The sequence below is a fragment of the Cetorhinus maximus genome, chromosome 17 (assembly GCF_964194155.1).
Source record: "Cetorhinus maximus chromosome 17, sCetMax3.hap1.1, whole genome shotgun sequence".
NCBI classification, from domain to species: domain Eukaryota; kingdom Metazoa; phylum Chordata; class Chondrichthyes; order Lamniformes; family Cetorhinidae; genus Cetorhinus; species Cetorhinus maximus.
Genome location: NC_135895.1, coordinates 97,883,530 through 97,898,802, shown reverse-complemented (window position 1 = coordinate 97,898,802; position 15,273 = coordinate 97,883,530). Strand labels below are relative to the sequence as shown.

The following is a 15,273-nucleotide window of genomic DNA, read 5'->3' as shown; positions in this document are numbered from 1 at the left end:
AAGTTCAGAGAAGGTTTACTGGGACTAGTAACTGGAATGGGTGGGTTCTCTTACAAGGAAAGGTTGGATAAGCTAGGCTTGTATCCGCTAGAGTTTAGAAGAGTAAGAGGTGACTTGATTGAAACATATAAGATCCTGAGAGGTCTTGACAGGGTGCATGTGTAGAGGATGTTTCTTCTTGTGGGAGAATCTAGAACTAGAGGTCATTGTTTAAAAATAAGGGGTCATCCATTTAAGACAGATGAGGAGAAATGTTTTCTCTCAGAGGGTCGTGAGTCTTTGGACCACTCTTCCTCAAAAAGTGGTGGAAACGGAGTCTTTGAATATTTTTGAGGCAGAGGTAGAAAGATTCTTGATAAGCAAGGGGGTGAAAGGTTATCAGGGGTAGGTGGGAATGTGGAGCTGAGGTTAAAATCAGATCAGCCATGATCTTATTGAATGGCAGAGCAGTCTCGAGGGGCCGAGTTGCCTCGTCCTGCTCCTAATTTGTATGTATGTATGTACAAACTATGACTAGGAAAATGGTGCGTGACTGGTTTTCATTAGATACTGATCTGAAGCAATCCTTAGGGGCAGAGTCTTTTGCCTGTCAGATGGGCCGGTTGGGAGCAGGCACGGAGCCGATTGCCACCCATGATCGGCTGTGTGCTGCCATTTTACGTGGGTGGGCCAATTAAGGCCCGCCCAGTGTGATGCGCGCCCGGTAGCGCTCAGCACTACCCATGCGGGCAGGGGGAGGAGGGAGAGTCGGGGCCTACGCTCTTTCGCACATGTGCGCGAAAGAGCGCAGAAATCTCCCTGAGGCACAGAGCAGCCTCAGGGAGATTAAGTTCATATTGAGAATTGTTAATAAAGAAAGTAAAAAATCATTTACACATGTCCCCTCACGTGACACTGTCACATGAGCTGGGATATGTTTATGAAATGAGCAAAATTTATTCATTAATTTAAAACCTACATGAAATCTCATCCCGCTTGTGGATAAGGTTTCATGAAAAACGTGAAGGCCGCTTGGGCTCTTCGCCTGCCCGCCAACCTTAAGGTTGGACGGGCAGTGTTGAGAATTAGTTTAATTAATAGTGTATTAATGGCCTTAACAGGCCTTTGACAGTTCGGCAGGTGCGCAGCCGCCTCTGGCACGCGCCCGCCGAACGAAAGATCTGAAAGACGCACAGTGACATCGGGACACACACCCGACGTTACCACGCGTCATTTTACATGTCGGCATGTGGGGCCCGTCCCTGCATGCCGACATAAAAATTCTCCCCTAGATTTGCGCAAGAGTAGCATGGTATGAGTATCCATCTGATTTGCATCTGACCTTTGTTCATTACCTTACATTATGACATAGTTGAACTCAATAAACTAGTACGTTAAACATGTGTTCTGCTACTGCACCATGCTAGAGTTGCCAACCATGTTTCATGACATAAATATTTACTTTCAGCCATCAGGCTCTTACATTCTTGCCACTGGTCACCTGACATACCATCCTTGAGGTGCAATACTGCCCCATGATTTGGAAAGTGGTAATTCTTCCTTCCCCAAGTCGATGATTCTTGATTATCAGTTAACAGTCGTTTTTTTCCCATCTCCAATATTTTTAAACCTATAAATAAAGGTGTTCAAATAAAATAAAACATCTGGACTATATTTTTTAATGTCCTCATGATCTTTCTTTCTCTTATGTTGCTTGCAGCAGAGTCTAGGATATTAATCATTTTGAGACAACCCAAAACAAATCCAGAAGAGTTGGCAACCCTACACCATACTGAAATCAGAAAACCATCACATGGCAAATCCATATCCTACCAATGTCTGGCACAATAAATTCAGCTTGATCTTCTACCAGCTGGATTTTTTCTTTAAAATTTTCAGGGAGAGTTTCCACTACTAGCAGAATTTGATCAACATTGGCCAAATCAGCGCAAAAGATCACTGAGTTTCAAGCACAAGTAATATGCAGCGCAAATCAAGTTTCTGTGAAATTTTGCCCACAAAACTGAACATGCTCCAAATTGAATCAATCACCATGGTGAGTTACCGCTAATTGTACATTTATGGGTTGCAAGAAGGCTCTTAAAATTAAGCTTTTATGACACAAGGACACAAATAACCACTTCTTAATGTTTTAAAATATTAAAACATATGTAATTTAGTAAGAAACTGAATACAGTACACCAATGAAATTAGTAAATGGTTCTATATACTTTTTAAAAGTCATTTTCAATTATATAAAATTGGGCTACTCACATGTGGTGGACTGGACACGCTTATTAAAATGCCTATTTCTTGTGATAACTAATTTTCAGCTGTATTAATAAACCTGCACCAGATTACCATCCTTAAGTATACCAAGGAATATTTATTAATGCAAAAAAATGTCTAAAATGCTGCTGGATTATATTAATTCAGGGATGATTTTACATTTGGGATTATGTAAATAAATTTTAGTGGAAATATGAATCATGAAATCAATTTGGAAAACCAGCACTAATTTGCACCTAGATTGCTGATTGCAGCCAAAGCAGAAACTCTACCCCTAAAAGCAGTGGTCATTACATCTGTTATGTCAAGCACACAGCACTTTGGCTAGTACATGGATTAATCAAGTACAGTTTATATGGATAAAAAAAATGGTTCTCAGTGTACGATCAAATCTCAGTAGCAATTTATTGTCAGCAGTGAGTTAAAGAAGTTTCAAAATGAATGTCATTTAGTTAGAGTTCTCTATCCAAGCATGGACTGCTTTAAAATGTAAAGCTTTTTGTTTCTAAAATAAAATGCGTTTCAATTAATTTTGTATATAACCAATACATGGTTTGCTATATACCATTGATAGCAACAGATACTTTCACCAGACAATGGAATTACTGGATCAGAAGGTTGCGGAGGCACTACAGCGAAACAAATACTGGATTCTGAGCAACCACAAACTGAAAGGTATTCATATAGTTCTCAGAAATGTAAATCATTAAGCAAATGCATCCAGTGTGCAATACAGATGCATGCAAATAATCAGCATGCTGCCTGACCTAATAAGCATTTCCAGGATTGTATGTCTATATTTCAGAATTTCAGTATCTTACCTTTTGTATTAGAATTGAATGCATATTTTTAACAAAGTTTTTTTCCCCTGTAGTCCTTGAGGTCTAGATTTTTAAAGACTCCCTTTCAAATTTACAGACTTTCCTGCTTTCATATATTTATAAAACTTGTGCAATTGTATTAGTAGTAATCAGATGGATTTTTTGGTGAGTTCATGTCCTGATCAAGGTGATGGGTGTTAATGCTGGGAATTGAACATTTCCCCCAGATTTGGTATTCAGATCAGATTATAAAGTGAATACCTGAGAAAATTTTAAAAGGACTGAAACACCCTGGGCCAAAGAAGACTAGCAAGAAATTTTGTGAAAACCAACATGAAGAAATCATTCAGCAATCCTCATGTTTCATATGGCCGGTGGCAAGCAAATATGTGGTGGTGATGTGTTACAGTTCACTCAGGGAGACTTGAGTTGCTGTGGCAACATGCACTTTTACACGTATGTTGCAGCCTGGAGCTACGGATAGTGATGATAGAGGCTCCAAAGTTCTTTACATCGCAAGCTGACCAGGAATCTTTCCCGTTCTTACCGCCTGTCATTGACATGTGTTGGAAGGATTTGCAGATTGATACTGAACCTGTCTGGCAGCATTATGAACGCACTTTCCTTGGTCATCAAATCCTGGGTAGGACTCAAACCCAAGCTTCTGCATAGAGACAGCGACGCTACCCAATGCCCCATAAGGCTTCCCAGCCCATATAATACCCATTTATTTAGAAAGGAGGTACATCTAAACCAGCCAACTACAGACCCATACCAGCATCAAGAATAGGTGAAATCATGAAAATCAATCTGAGGAATAGATCTACAAAGTAACCATTTACTTTTAAAAACGCCAGCATGGAGATTTAGAAGTGGAACAATCTGTCTGACAGCCTTCCATAACTTCTTTGAGTGCTCCCAAAAAGCTTTAGGCGAGGTCTCAGATGAAACATTAATTACAGGAAAGCAAAGGGATCCAGAGTGGGATATCGGACTGGATAAAAATGTGTTTGTAAAACCGGAAAGAGACAGTATTTGAGAGGCCCAGGGCTGGATATCTTTACTTCTGTCTTGGGGTGTGAGCATTGCCGACAAGGCCAGCATTTGTTGCCCATTCCTAATTGCCCTTGAGGAGGTGGTGGTGTGTCACCTTCTTGAACTACTGCAGTTACATGTGTGTTTTGGAATGGAACTTGCAGGTGGTAGTGTTCCCACCTGTCTGCTGCCCTTCTTCTCCCAGGTATAGAGGTTACAGGTTTGGAAGGTCCTGTCAAAGGAGTCATGATGAATTGCTGCAGTACATCTTGTAAGATGATACACATTGTTGTCAGTGTGCACCTGTGGTGGAGGGAATGAATGTTAAAGATGGCGGATGGGGTGCTAATCAAATTGGCTGCTTGGTCCTGGGGTCCTTCTGGGATCGGGAATCTGACATAAGGAGAATTTCCGGGTCCTAACTGGGCACTGTATTGGAAGTAGACCCCCAACACAATTTGTCAAAGCCAGTCCAATTAGTGGCCAATAGGAGGCCCTCCAGCAAAGACACATTGGCGGACCCCGCCCTCCCATCCAAGCTGAGAGCTGTCAAAATATGTAGGAGATAGACAGGGCGCCTCAATCTTGAGGCACCCTCTGAACACTTCTTAAAAATATAAAAACTAAAAGAGGCCACAGCTGCCTGAGAACATCCTCATAGAGGACAAACTCCTCCACTGGGTAGTCTATGGCCCCAGCTGAGGCCTTCTCAGTAAGGCAGCCAGGACTGGGGGTTTAAATAGCTCATTGGAACACTGGCACACACACCCCCAACCCCCAGGCGATCTTTCAGTGGCCCTGTTTTAGATACCTTAATAGGCCCCTGAAATTACCTTTATTGGCTAACTGCCATTTATGGATGGTTCTGCCCTGACCTGGCCTTTTCAAAAATGGCTCTGGGGCAGAACAGTGCAGGCAAACCAGCACACTGGTCGGTGCTGAGACATTCCGGGTCTGCCTGCCTTTGGTCCCGCCCTCCATTGAACTTTGTAAATCTGGCCTCTACCTTTGGAAACATAGGGCAGAATTTTCAACTCGGCGGGCGGGCGGGCGTGTGCCCGACCCTGCTCGAGCATGAAATGATGCGTGATGACGTTGGGCGAGCGAGCGTCTCAACATCAACGCACAGTCACGTGATAGTTCGGTCGGCGGGCACACGCGGGAATCGGCAATGCGCTCACCGATAATTGGAAGGCCTATTAAGGCTATTAAAGTATTAATTAACTTAAATTTTTCACTACCAATCCAACCTTACAGTTGGCAGGCAGGCGAAAGCAGCCTTTGCACTTCATAGGAAACCTCATCCACGGGCAGAATGAGGTTTCCAACAGTAAATAAAAATAAAATAAAAAATTTTACTTCTCATTCATAACATGTCCCTGCTCATGTGACAGAGTGACATGAGGGGACACATTTTTGAACATTTAAAAATTCTTTATTTTTGTTTTTCAGAACTGTTCATCTCCCTGAGGCAGCTCTCTGCACTCAGGGAGCTTTTCCAGCGCGCACCCGCCCGCATGCGCAAAGTTCCCCACTCGCTCTCCTCCCCCCACACTCACAGGCAGCGCAGAGCACTGCAGCACGCGTTTCACACTGGGCAGGCTTTAATTGGCCTGCCAGCATGAAATCGTGGTCTGGCCCTGATTGCAGGTGGTGGTTGGCTTCCTGACCGCCCCTGCCAAGCCCGCCCGACAAGGGCAAAATTCTGCCCATATGAACAGCCCCTCTATTCTGTTCGGCCTTTCAATTAGATCATGATAGATCTGTACTTCAGCTCTATGTACCCGCCTTTGTTCCATTTTCCTTGATACCCTTACCTAACAAAAATTAATTGATTCCAGGCATGATGGTACTAATTGATCTAGTATCCACAGCCTTTTGGGGAAGCAAGCTCCAGAATTACATTACCCTTTGTGTGAAAGATTTGTAAATGGCATAGCTCTAATTTTAAGATTATGGCCCTTCTGGATCGTACCAATGTAAGAAGTAGTTAGGAAGTAATTATCAAATCCTGTTACCATTTTAAATATTTAAGTTTGATCACATTGCAGTCATCTGAACTCAAGGGCCAGGATTTTACATTAGTTGGGTGGGCTTGGCAGGTGCGGGCGAGGGTAGTCGCGGAGCTGACCACCGCCCGTGATCGACTCGGCACCTCGATTCCACGCGGGCAGGCCAATTAAAGCCTGTCCAGCATGGATTGTGAGCGGTAATGCTACCTGTGCAGGGGGGGAGAGGAGGGAGAGTTGGGGCCAGTGCTATTTAGCGCATGTGCGCGAAAGAGCCCTTCAGTCTTCCTGAGGCACAGAGTTGCCTCAGGGAGATTGAAGCGCTTTTTAAAGAAAGTATTAAAAACATTAAAAATGTAATGAAACATGTCCCCTCATGTGACTGTGTCACATGAGATGGGACATGTTTTTATTTTCAAAATAAAGTTCTTATATAATCAGTATCAGCTTTAAGAAGCCTGATCCCACTTTTGGATGAGGTTACCTAAAAACATAAAGGGCACTTGGCCTCTTTGCCTGCCCACCAACCGTTAGGTTGGATGGCAGCGTAAATTTGGAGTTAGTTAGTATGTTAATTGCCTTAATAGGCCTTTCAGTTATCGGCGGGTGCGCAGCTGACTCCAGCGCATGCCCGCTAAACGAAATATCACAAGACAGCGCGATGACATCGGGATGCATGCCCGATGTCATCGCGCGTCATTTTACGTTCTGGCATGTCGGCCCCGCCCCCACACGCGGAATGTAAAATTCTGCCCAAGGAATGTAAATCATGATTACGTATCCTGTGCTCATAATTTAACACTTAAATCCTTTCAAAGTGGATTGGATAATAGTGATATAAGTCCTTTACCATTCAGGTGAATCAGCGCTTTACACCTTCCAAGGCCTATATATTTTTCCTGAGATTTGGTGCCAAAACTGAAGGCAGTACATCAAATGAGGTCTGACTAAGGCTCTTTGCAACTGAAACAGCAATTCGTTACATCTGAATTTCAGCCCTCCCGAGAGAAAGGCCAACAAGTCACCATTTTGATTACTTGTACCTATGCACTATCTTAGTGATGTGGACAGTTACCATTCTCCAATACGTTTTTATACTGACAAAGAGTAAAAAATGTACAACAATGATATTTTGTGGATATACTTTAAAGTGATACTCTCCTTAAAAGTGTAGAATGATTGGGAGGTCAAAATGAGTACATATGAGCTATCGAAAGGTTGAGTATTAATTACATGCTAAAGCTCCATATTAATTATATGCTAACATATTTTTTAAATGACTTTTTGAAACTCTATTCAGATACTCAAGTTTTTGTGAAACTATGCCCTCCTTTAAGACAGGATTGCATAATGCAAACAGGGAGTCTTCATCCTCCCACACAAGTGAGCATATAATTGAAAAGGATAATAACAAAGGAAGGCAATTACTTCAGCTGGCTGATTCATCTAGCTTTATCAATTCGTTCAACTGGCATGAACCCATCATTGGTGTAGAGGATTCTGCAGCACCACCAGGTAATAACGCAAAAAGAAATTATGTTTGTTTTTAAGATAATGGAAGTCAAAACCTGGAGCATAGCATTTTGAAATGTTTTGTTTTGGTTTGTAGTTTGAATCATTCAAATTAACCTATATATATATATATCACAGTCTTGTCTACAACAAAAGTGAAAACTGTTACATCTCCATTGAAACCCGTAACTTGTACAAAGTTTGAACTACCAATTAATACCTGAAAGATTTCACGGTATAAGATTTTTACTGTAACAAAAGACTAAAAACACTACTGACTAAATACTATCTTTGTAGGTAACTTATACTTTAAACCACAAAACAGAACATTCCCCTTTTTCTCATACCTGTGATGAGAGTTATATATTTTTATATTTTTGTGATTTTGTTGTCTGTGTAGAAAGCTGTGGGTGTGTATGTATGTGTCCAGGGTTAATTAAACAGGGGGACGATTACTGGGGACCGGTTGTCTGTGAGGTCTAAAGGATGAAAGGTTAAAGGGGTTAGGTTTGTGCATTTGTAATGAGAGGTTATGGTGGGCTTGAGTTACAAGTAAATAGGTTGGACTTGAAACTTGCACTTTGAGTTAAGTTGGGAAATTGATTTTTCAGCTGTTGAATTTCAAGGGCAGGATTTTCCCGTCGGCAAGCGGGGGTGGGGCCCGCTCGCCGATGCGTATAATGAAGCGCGGTGACGTCAGGCGGAACTCCCGATGTCACTGTGCCCCATTTAAATTTTCCGGTAGGCAGGGGCGCAGCAAAATCAGCTGTGCGCCCGCTGACCTGTCAATGGCCAATTGAGGCCATTGACAGAGTCATTTAACTAATTAATGGACCTGCCCGTCCAACCTTAAGGTTGGCGGGCAGGCCAGGTGCCCCGGCGGGAATTAGAAAAAGCATGAAACCCCATCCACGGGTGGGATGAGGTTTTATGTAGGTTTTGAAAAATTTTATTAAAGTTTTTGTAAAAATTATGAACATGTCCCAACTCATGTGACAGTGTCACATGAGGGGACATGTCAGGAATTTTTTTTTCTATTTTTAATATTTGTGACAGAACAGCCGATCTCCCTGAGGCAGCACTTAGCCTCGGGGAGATGTGTACGCTCTTTCATGTGCATGCGCGAAAGAGCACACACTCAATTTAGGGAATCCCCTCCCGCCTGCATAGGGAGCGCATAGCACTTCCGTCCGGGCAAGCCTTAATTGGCCCGCCCACTTAAAATGGCGCCATGCCCCCAATCGTGTACCTTTATTAAAGTGACAACAATTCCTTGACTTGGGTAACATTTACTGGATTTATATGGTTAAAAATCTATAAGCGGTTGTTGACAGAAAGGTAGTTTAAGTTGATACTTTTGACCAAGCATGTTTTTATGGAGTTGATCTGTAAGACTGTTTTAACTGCGTAACTTCCTAATTTCCTAAAACAAAGTCTGTGCGTGCTCGCAATTCAACTTCGCCCCCAACGGGGGGGGGAAATCCTGCCCCAAAGGAAGTTTAGCGGTAACAAGGAACATTTGCGTCTTACAAGGGTTCCATGAGTAAACAGGGGAAGGTATATTTAATTTTATTGACCCAAAAGTACAGGCAAAATAGAAAACATGAAAAATTTTTATATTTGGAGAAGTTGAGTTTCGAAGAGATGTTTGAGGACAATGGAACCTGAAATGAAAAGGGAAAAAGATATTTAAGGAAAGGGACATTTAACTGTTGAGAGTTACTGTGGGGAAACCCACTGAAGGCTAGCTTTTTTGTGTGAGCTGCTGTGAAGCTGTGAATGTTTTGAATTGGAAGCAGCCACCCAGTGTTAAGCCAGGAGAGTCTTTGTTTTAGGAAACAATTTGTTTCTGAACCTCGTTTTGGAATTCCACATTAGAGCAGAAGTGCCTGAGAAATAGTGAGGCGTACCTTTATTAAAGTGACAACAATTCCTTGACTTGGGTAACATTTACTGGATTTATATGGTTAAAAATCTATACGGGGTTGTTGACAGAAAGGTAGTTTAAGTGGATACTTTGACCAAGCATGTTTTTACGGAGTTGATCTGGAAGACTGTTTTAACTGCGTAACTTCCTAATTTCCTAAAATAAAGACTCTCCTGGTTTAACACTGGGTGGCATGCTGCCATTGTCTCCAAGTGTAAACACTTTGCACCTTCTTCCCAGTAAAACAGCCTGGGCCTATTTAATTTCTAACAATCAAGCCAGCCAGGCTTGTTGTCACGCAGACTTCAGGACAGGTCACATGACCCTCTTCATTTTATCTTAAATCAAAGACATCCCAAGACATAACAATCTTCTAAACCTCGTCATTGTAACAAAACCTTAACTATGGATGTATCGAAAGGCAATTTAAGCTTGCTGTGTCAAGAAAGCCGTTTAACCTGATTAGATAATGTCTAACCAAATAAGTTTTCTTACTAATTTCTAATGAAATATAGGGCTGAATTTTCAGACAGGCGTTAACAACGTGACATGGGGGTAGTTCTGGGCCCCAACCCCATATGGTGTGATAAACATGCCCGTTGCAATTTTGAAATGAGGAGCCAAGTAAAGGCCAGGGAGGCTTGCTGTCGAATCACGGATGGCGTGTGGATTCCTAACAATGGAGGGCCAATGGGAGGCCCTCCTGCAATCATAAATCGGCAGCTGAGGTGGGAGCTGCTGATTTGAAGATGGAGAGAGAGAGATAGGGAGAAAACCAGCCACAATTGCCCTGGCAAAATCCCACCAGTCATTCGTAGGTGCTGGGAAGATTCCCCTGCGTGGACAATTGCAGCATCCCTCCTCCTTCCTGCCCCAAGCCAACTACTTTGGCCAACATGGATGTGGTCCGTGCCAATGTGGCTTCTCACATTAGCTGGCAGGCAGGCAGGTCATCCAACCCCAAGCCAGTCTCTTTGAAAATGACTCGGGGTCAGGATCGTAGCAGGGAAACAGATGACAACAGACAAGGCCAAATTACGGACCTGCCCACCTCCGATCCAGACCCTGACCTCAACTGAAAATTTGGCCCCCAATGTCAGCAAGTTTCAGTGTATGTTTAACTAGAATAACAAAATAGATTACTTCAAATTACAGCCTTACTGCACATTTTCTTTTATACCATAAAGTGATATCATACAGAAAACATCACAGGAATTACATCCAACAATTGTGATTGTTTCAACCTTTAACACTTTACAGGTATATACAGCAAATAAATGTGGATAGTTCATGTTACATATTAGTTTCTTTACTGCAAGTGTAAAGACACTGACTATTGATGTTATTCCAGTCTTTGTTATTGTAGTTTACTAAATACTAATTCCTCTTGTGCTTGGAAGAGCATATTATGATTTTGCATCCTAACAAGCGAGCTTCACCAACACTCTAAAGAAGTAGTGAATAATTCATATCCACTACTAGAATAGGGTAGGCAGAGTTTTTAAAATAGATTGTTTGAGCTAGCCAACACAGGAATAGTGCACAATGATCAATAGAGGAACAGGAAAAAAATCCTAAGAATATTAATAAAATAATTAACTGTCACATCCCTCGAGTACTTTAACTTCAAGGTGGCAACTTTGAAGCAAGACCTACTTCAGCAATATATAGGTTCACACATTAACAAGTATTGCTATAATCTATTATTGGTTACCAAATTTTGCATAACATATTTAAATTACTGTTGTAGGAAATGCTTTCCTAGATTTGGACCTTCTCACTGAGGTCTCAGATGATCATTTACCACTACCAACCCCTCAACAGTGTAGACCTAAAACAGTTCTACAACAGAATAACTGTGGCACAAAAGAAAATGAAGATTTATCTCAACGATGGTCTACAAAAAAGTAAGTGGAAGATTGTAACTAAATTTAAAATAAATGAAGATAAATTATAAATATCTTTTGGGCAAACACTAATTGGATATAAACAGTTTAAATTTTCATTATTGTAAGACTTCCAAGGTTAGTAAATCATTAGTCCAATAAGTGTCACCAAACAATGGTTGTATTAATATTGGACATTTAAAATCCTTACATAACTGAGAATATATACCAGCATAATTAATCCTCTGTTTCTTCTGTCCTTCAAATACCCAGCCCATGTTGAATGATTACATTTAAATACAGATATGCAAGATTGAAGCATTTTTTTGTTACTAAAACAAAACACTTACTAAAACACAACACAAAGCTCTAATTATAAGCATTGTTTAATATATTTTAATGCTATTAAAAGCTATCTGTCAAACTGGAGTAGACAGACACATGGGCCAGGATTTCCCGGTCGGCGAGTGGGGGGGCGGGGCCCGCTCGCCGACTCAGGATGACATTGGGCGGAACTCCCGATGTCACGGCGCCCCATTTCAATTTTCAGGTAGGCGGGGGCTCGGCAGAATCAGCTGTGCGCCCACCGACCTGTCAATGGCCAATTGAAGTAATTAGTGCACCTGCCCGTCCAACCTTAAGGTTGGCGACATTAGAAAAAGCATGAAACCTCATCCACGGGCAGGATGAGGTTTCAAGTAGGTTTTAAAAAATGTAATAAAAGTGTCTTTGAAAGTGATGGACATGTCCCAACTTATGTGACAGTGTCACATGAGGGGACATGCCAGGGAATTTTTTTTTTTCTATTTTTAAGATTTTTTATTGTGGAGCTGATCTCCCTGAGGCAGCACTTAGCCTCAGGGAGATGAGTACGCTCTTTTGTGCACATGCGCGAAAGAGCGCACACTCAGTTTAGGGAATCCCCCCGCCCGCACAGGGAGCGCACAGCGCTTCCTGATAGACGTCACACTGGGCGGGCCTTAATTGGCCCGCCTACGTAAAATGGTGGCGTGCCCCCAATTGGGGGTGCCGATCGGAGGCGTGCCTCCACGCGCCCGCTCCTAAACTTCCCCCTTAATGGGAGGAAAATTCTGCCCATGGAATAACATATATATATATGTTATATATATATATATTACATATATATATATGTAATAGCAATATTACACAATGATTAGATGAGTTTGAATATAACGGGCAGAATTTTGCCCTTGGATGGCGTGCGGGCCCCACCGGCTCAGCGGCGGGTGGATAGCCGACCCCCGCCACCGAAATGGGGCCCGCCGCCATTTTGAGTGGGCGGGCCAATTAAGGCCTGTCCAGTGGCCTGCCCGACAGGAAGTGCTATGCGCTTTCTATGCGGGGGCGGGGAGGGATTCTCCATCTGTCAAAGTGCGCTCTTTTGCACATGCACGCGAAAGAGTGCACTGCTCCCTGAGGCAAAGTCCTGTCTCAGGGAGATTCATGACAGGTAAGTAAAGTCTAAAAATAGATAAATATTGAAATTATTAACATGTCCCCCTCATGTGACAATGTCACACGAGATGGGACATGTTAATAATAAACACATAAAATTTATTAAATGCTTAAAAAACGGACATGAAACTTCATCCCGCCAGTGGATGAAGTTTCATGAATAATCTGGAGTCGGCTGGGCTCCTGGCCTGCCCGCCAGCCTTAAGCTTGGACGGGCAGGTCTTTAATTATCTTAATGAGCCTGTCAATGGCCTCAATTGGCCATTGTCAGATCGGCGGGCGGACAGCTGATTTCGCTGTCCGCCCGCCTTCCTAAAAATTTAAAGGATGACGTCAGGGAATGGTGTTGAAATAGATAAGAATGATGTTGAGAGACCTAAGAGCCAATAACTTACTTGGCTAAAACAGTAGAACACAAGTTAAAGGAAAGTGCAATCAAATTGTACAGTGCTGAGGGAGGCAGTCAGGCACTGAAAGCAAGCTGTGGTCTCAGGCTGCAATTAAGATTTATGATAAGTCATTTTATAAAAGTATATATGAAAAATGGGATAGAAAAAAAATTCAGAATGCTATTTTAAATAAAATTGTGGGAATAGGACGAGAAGTCTGTCATATTTCCCACACTTCTGCTCTCACCCATTCCCCTTCCTCCTCACCTCCCACCCCATCAGCCTCCGTATTCAACAGATCATCATATTGCCATTTTCCCCACTTCCAGCATGATGTAACCATCAAACACACATTCCCTTCCCCTCCCCTTCAACATTCCAAAGGGACCGTTCTGTGTGTGACATCCTTGTCCACTTCCTAGTCTTCTGCAACACTTTCCAATGGCATCTATTCATGGAAGCACAGGAGGCGCAACGCCTGCCCTTTTACCTTCCCTCTTCTCACCATCCAAGGTCCCAAATATTTCTTACAAGTGAAACAACAATTTACTTACTGCTTTCAATTTATTACACAATATTCGCTGCTTGCAATGTGGTCTCCTCTAATCAAACATAGACTGGGTGACCGTTTTTCGGAACACCTTAATTCAGTCTGCAAGCATGACCCCATGCTTCCAGTCACCTGTCATTTTAATTCTCTACCTTGCTCCCACTCTGACCTTTCTGGCCTTGGCCTGCTGCAGTGTCCCAATGAAGCTCAACGCTATTTGAGGAACAGCATCTCCTCTTTAGGTTAGACCCTTTACAGCTTTCTGGACCCAACATTGTGTTCAACAATTGTAGATCATAACTTCAGTCCCCATTTCATTTCTTTTTTTTTTTCTCTTGTTTCTTTCTTAATTTCTTTAGTTTGCATTTGGATGACTGCTCTCCTGCCATTTACCCCTCCTCTAGTCACATCTTTTGTTTCCTTACTTATCCCATTACCACTTCCTTTGGCTTTTCACCATGAAGCTTTTTGTCATTTAATCTCTCCTGCCCTTCACCCTATCACAAACCATCCCTTTTATTCCTCTTCCCACCTTTCCCCTTCAGTTGCTCAAAACCTACTACATTTCTAACTTTTCTCAGTTCTGATGAGAGATCACAGATCGGAAACCTTAACTCTATTTCTCTCTCCATAGATGCTACGAGTCCTGCTGAATATTTCCAGAATTTTCAGATTTATTTCAGATTTCCAACATCTGCAGTATTTTCCTTTTCTATTACAGTTCTTTTTACTTCATGATCATTGTAAATGGATGGTTCAAGATGACTTTTTACTCTTGTGAACTGGAAGATATGTTCCACACTGATTTGGTCATGGTAACTTTTGTAAATCAATTCATTCTGTCTTTTAATTGAGAGTGTACAGCTTTGAGGTGGCGAGGTGCAAAAGGGAGTCCCCAAATTTTAAAGATTGTCAACTATACATAAAATGTACTTAGCACACTATCCTTAAGGAGGTAATGCTGTTAGTGTATTCATGCATATATATTTATTTATTGACTTATTCTTTTACTTAAGTGAAGAAATCCTAGAGCTGCAAGATGAAGTTTCAAAACTCAAGCAAAAGCTAGAGGAAAGTCTTTCTAAGTCGTCTAATGAACCTGCATCACAGGAACAAAGATATAGGACCAGGTCATGCCATAAAAAGAAAACTTCACCTACAAGGTAAAATGAGTTATTGAGATTTCAGTGCCTTTATGAAAAATATGGATCTGTGTGATAAGTTCCTGGATTGAGATTCTCGATGGATAGTAATGGCTTTTTACCATCAGTGGCTAAGGGAATGTTTTGATTATAGGATTCAATTTTTTTTTAATATTAAGTTACATTTAAAATGTTTTCTTTCTACCAGTAGAAGTGTGGAGGATGTTAAATTAACCACCAATAGTTTAAACAGTCTTA

At 41.9% G+C, this 15,273-nt stretch overlaps 1 protein-coding gene across 1 annotated transcript in view; it reads left to right on the top strand.

The window, feature by feature from the left end:
- The window catches only part of aknad1 (AKNA domain containing 1), a 61,775-nt gene extending 46,735 nt beyond the window's left edge, over window positions 1-15,040 (top strand). Inside the window, exons 12-15 of the mRNA XM_078561798.1 lie at window positions 2,843-2,943; window positions 7,434-7,648; window positions 11,323-11,479; window positions 14,890-15,040. Of these exons, the coding sequence (XP_078417924.1) occupies window positions 2,843-2,943; window positions 7,434-7,648; window positions 11,323-11,479; window positions 14,890-15,040 (624 nt within the window). The remainder of the gene's footprint in view (window positions 1-2,842; window positions 2,944-7,433; window positions 7,649-11,322; window positions 11,480-14,889) is intronic.
- Window positions 15,041-15,273: the final 233 nt, after the last annotated feature.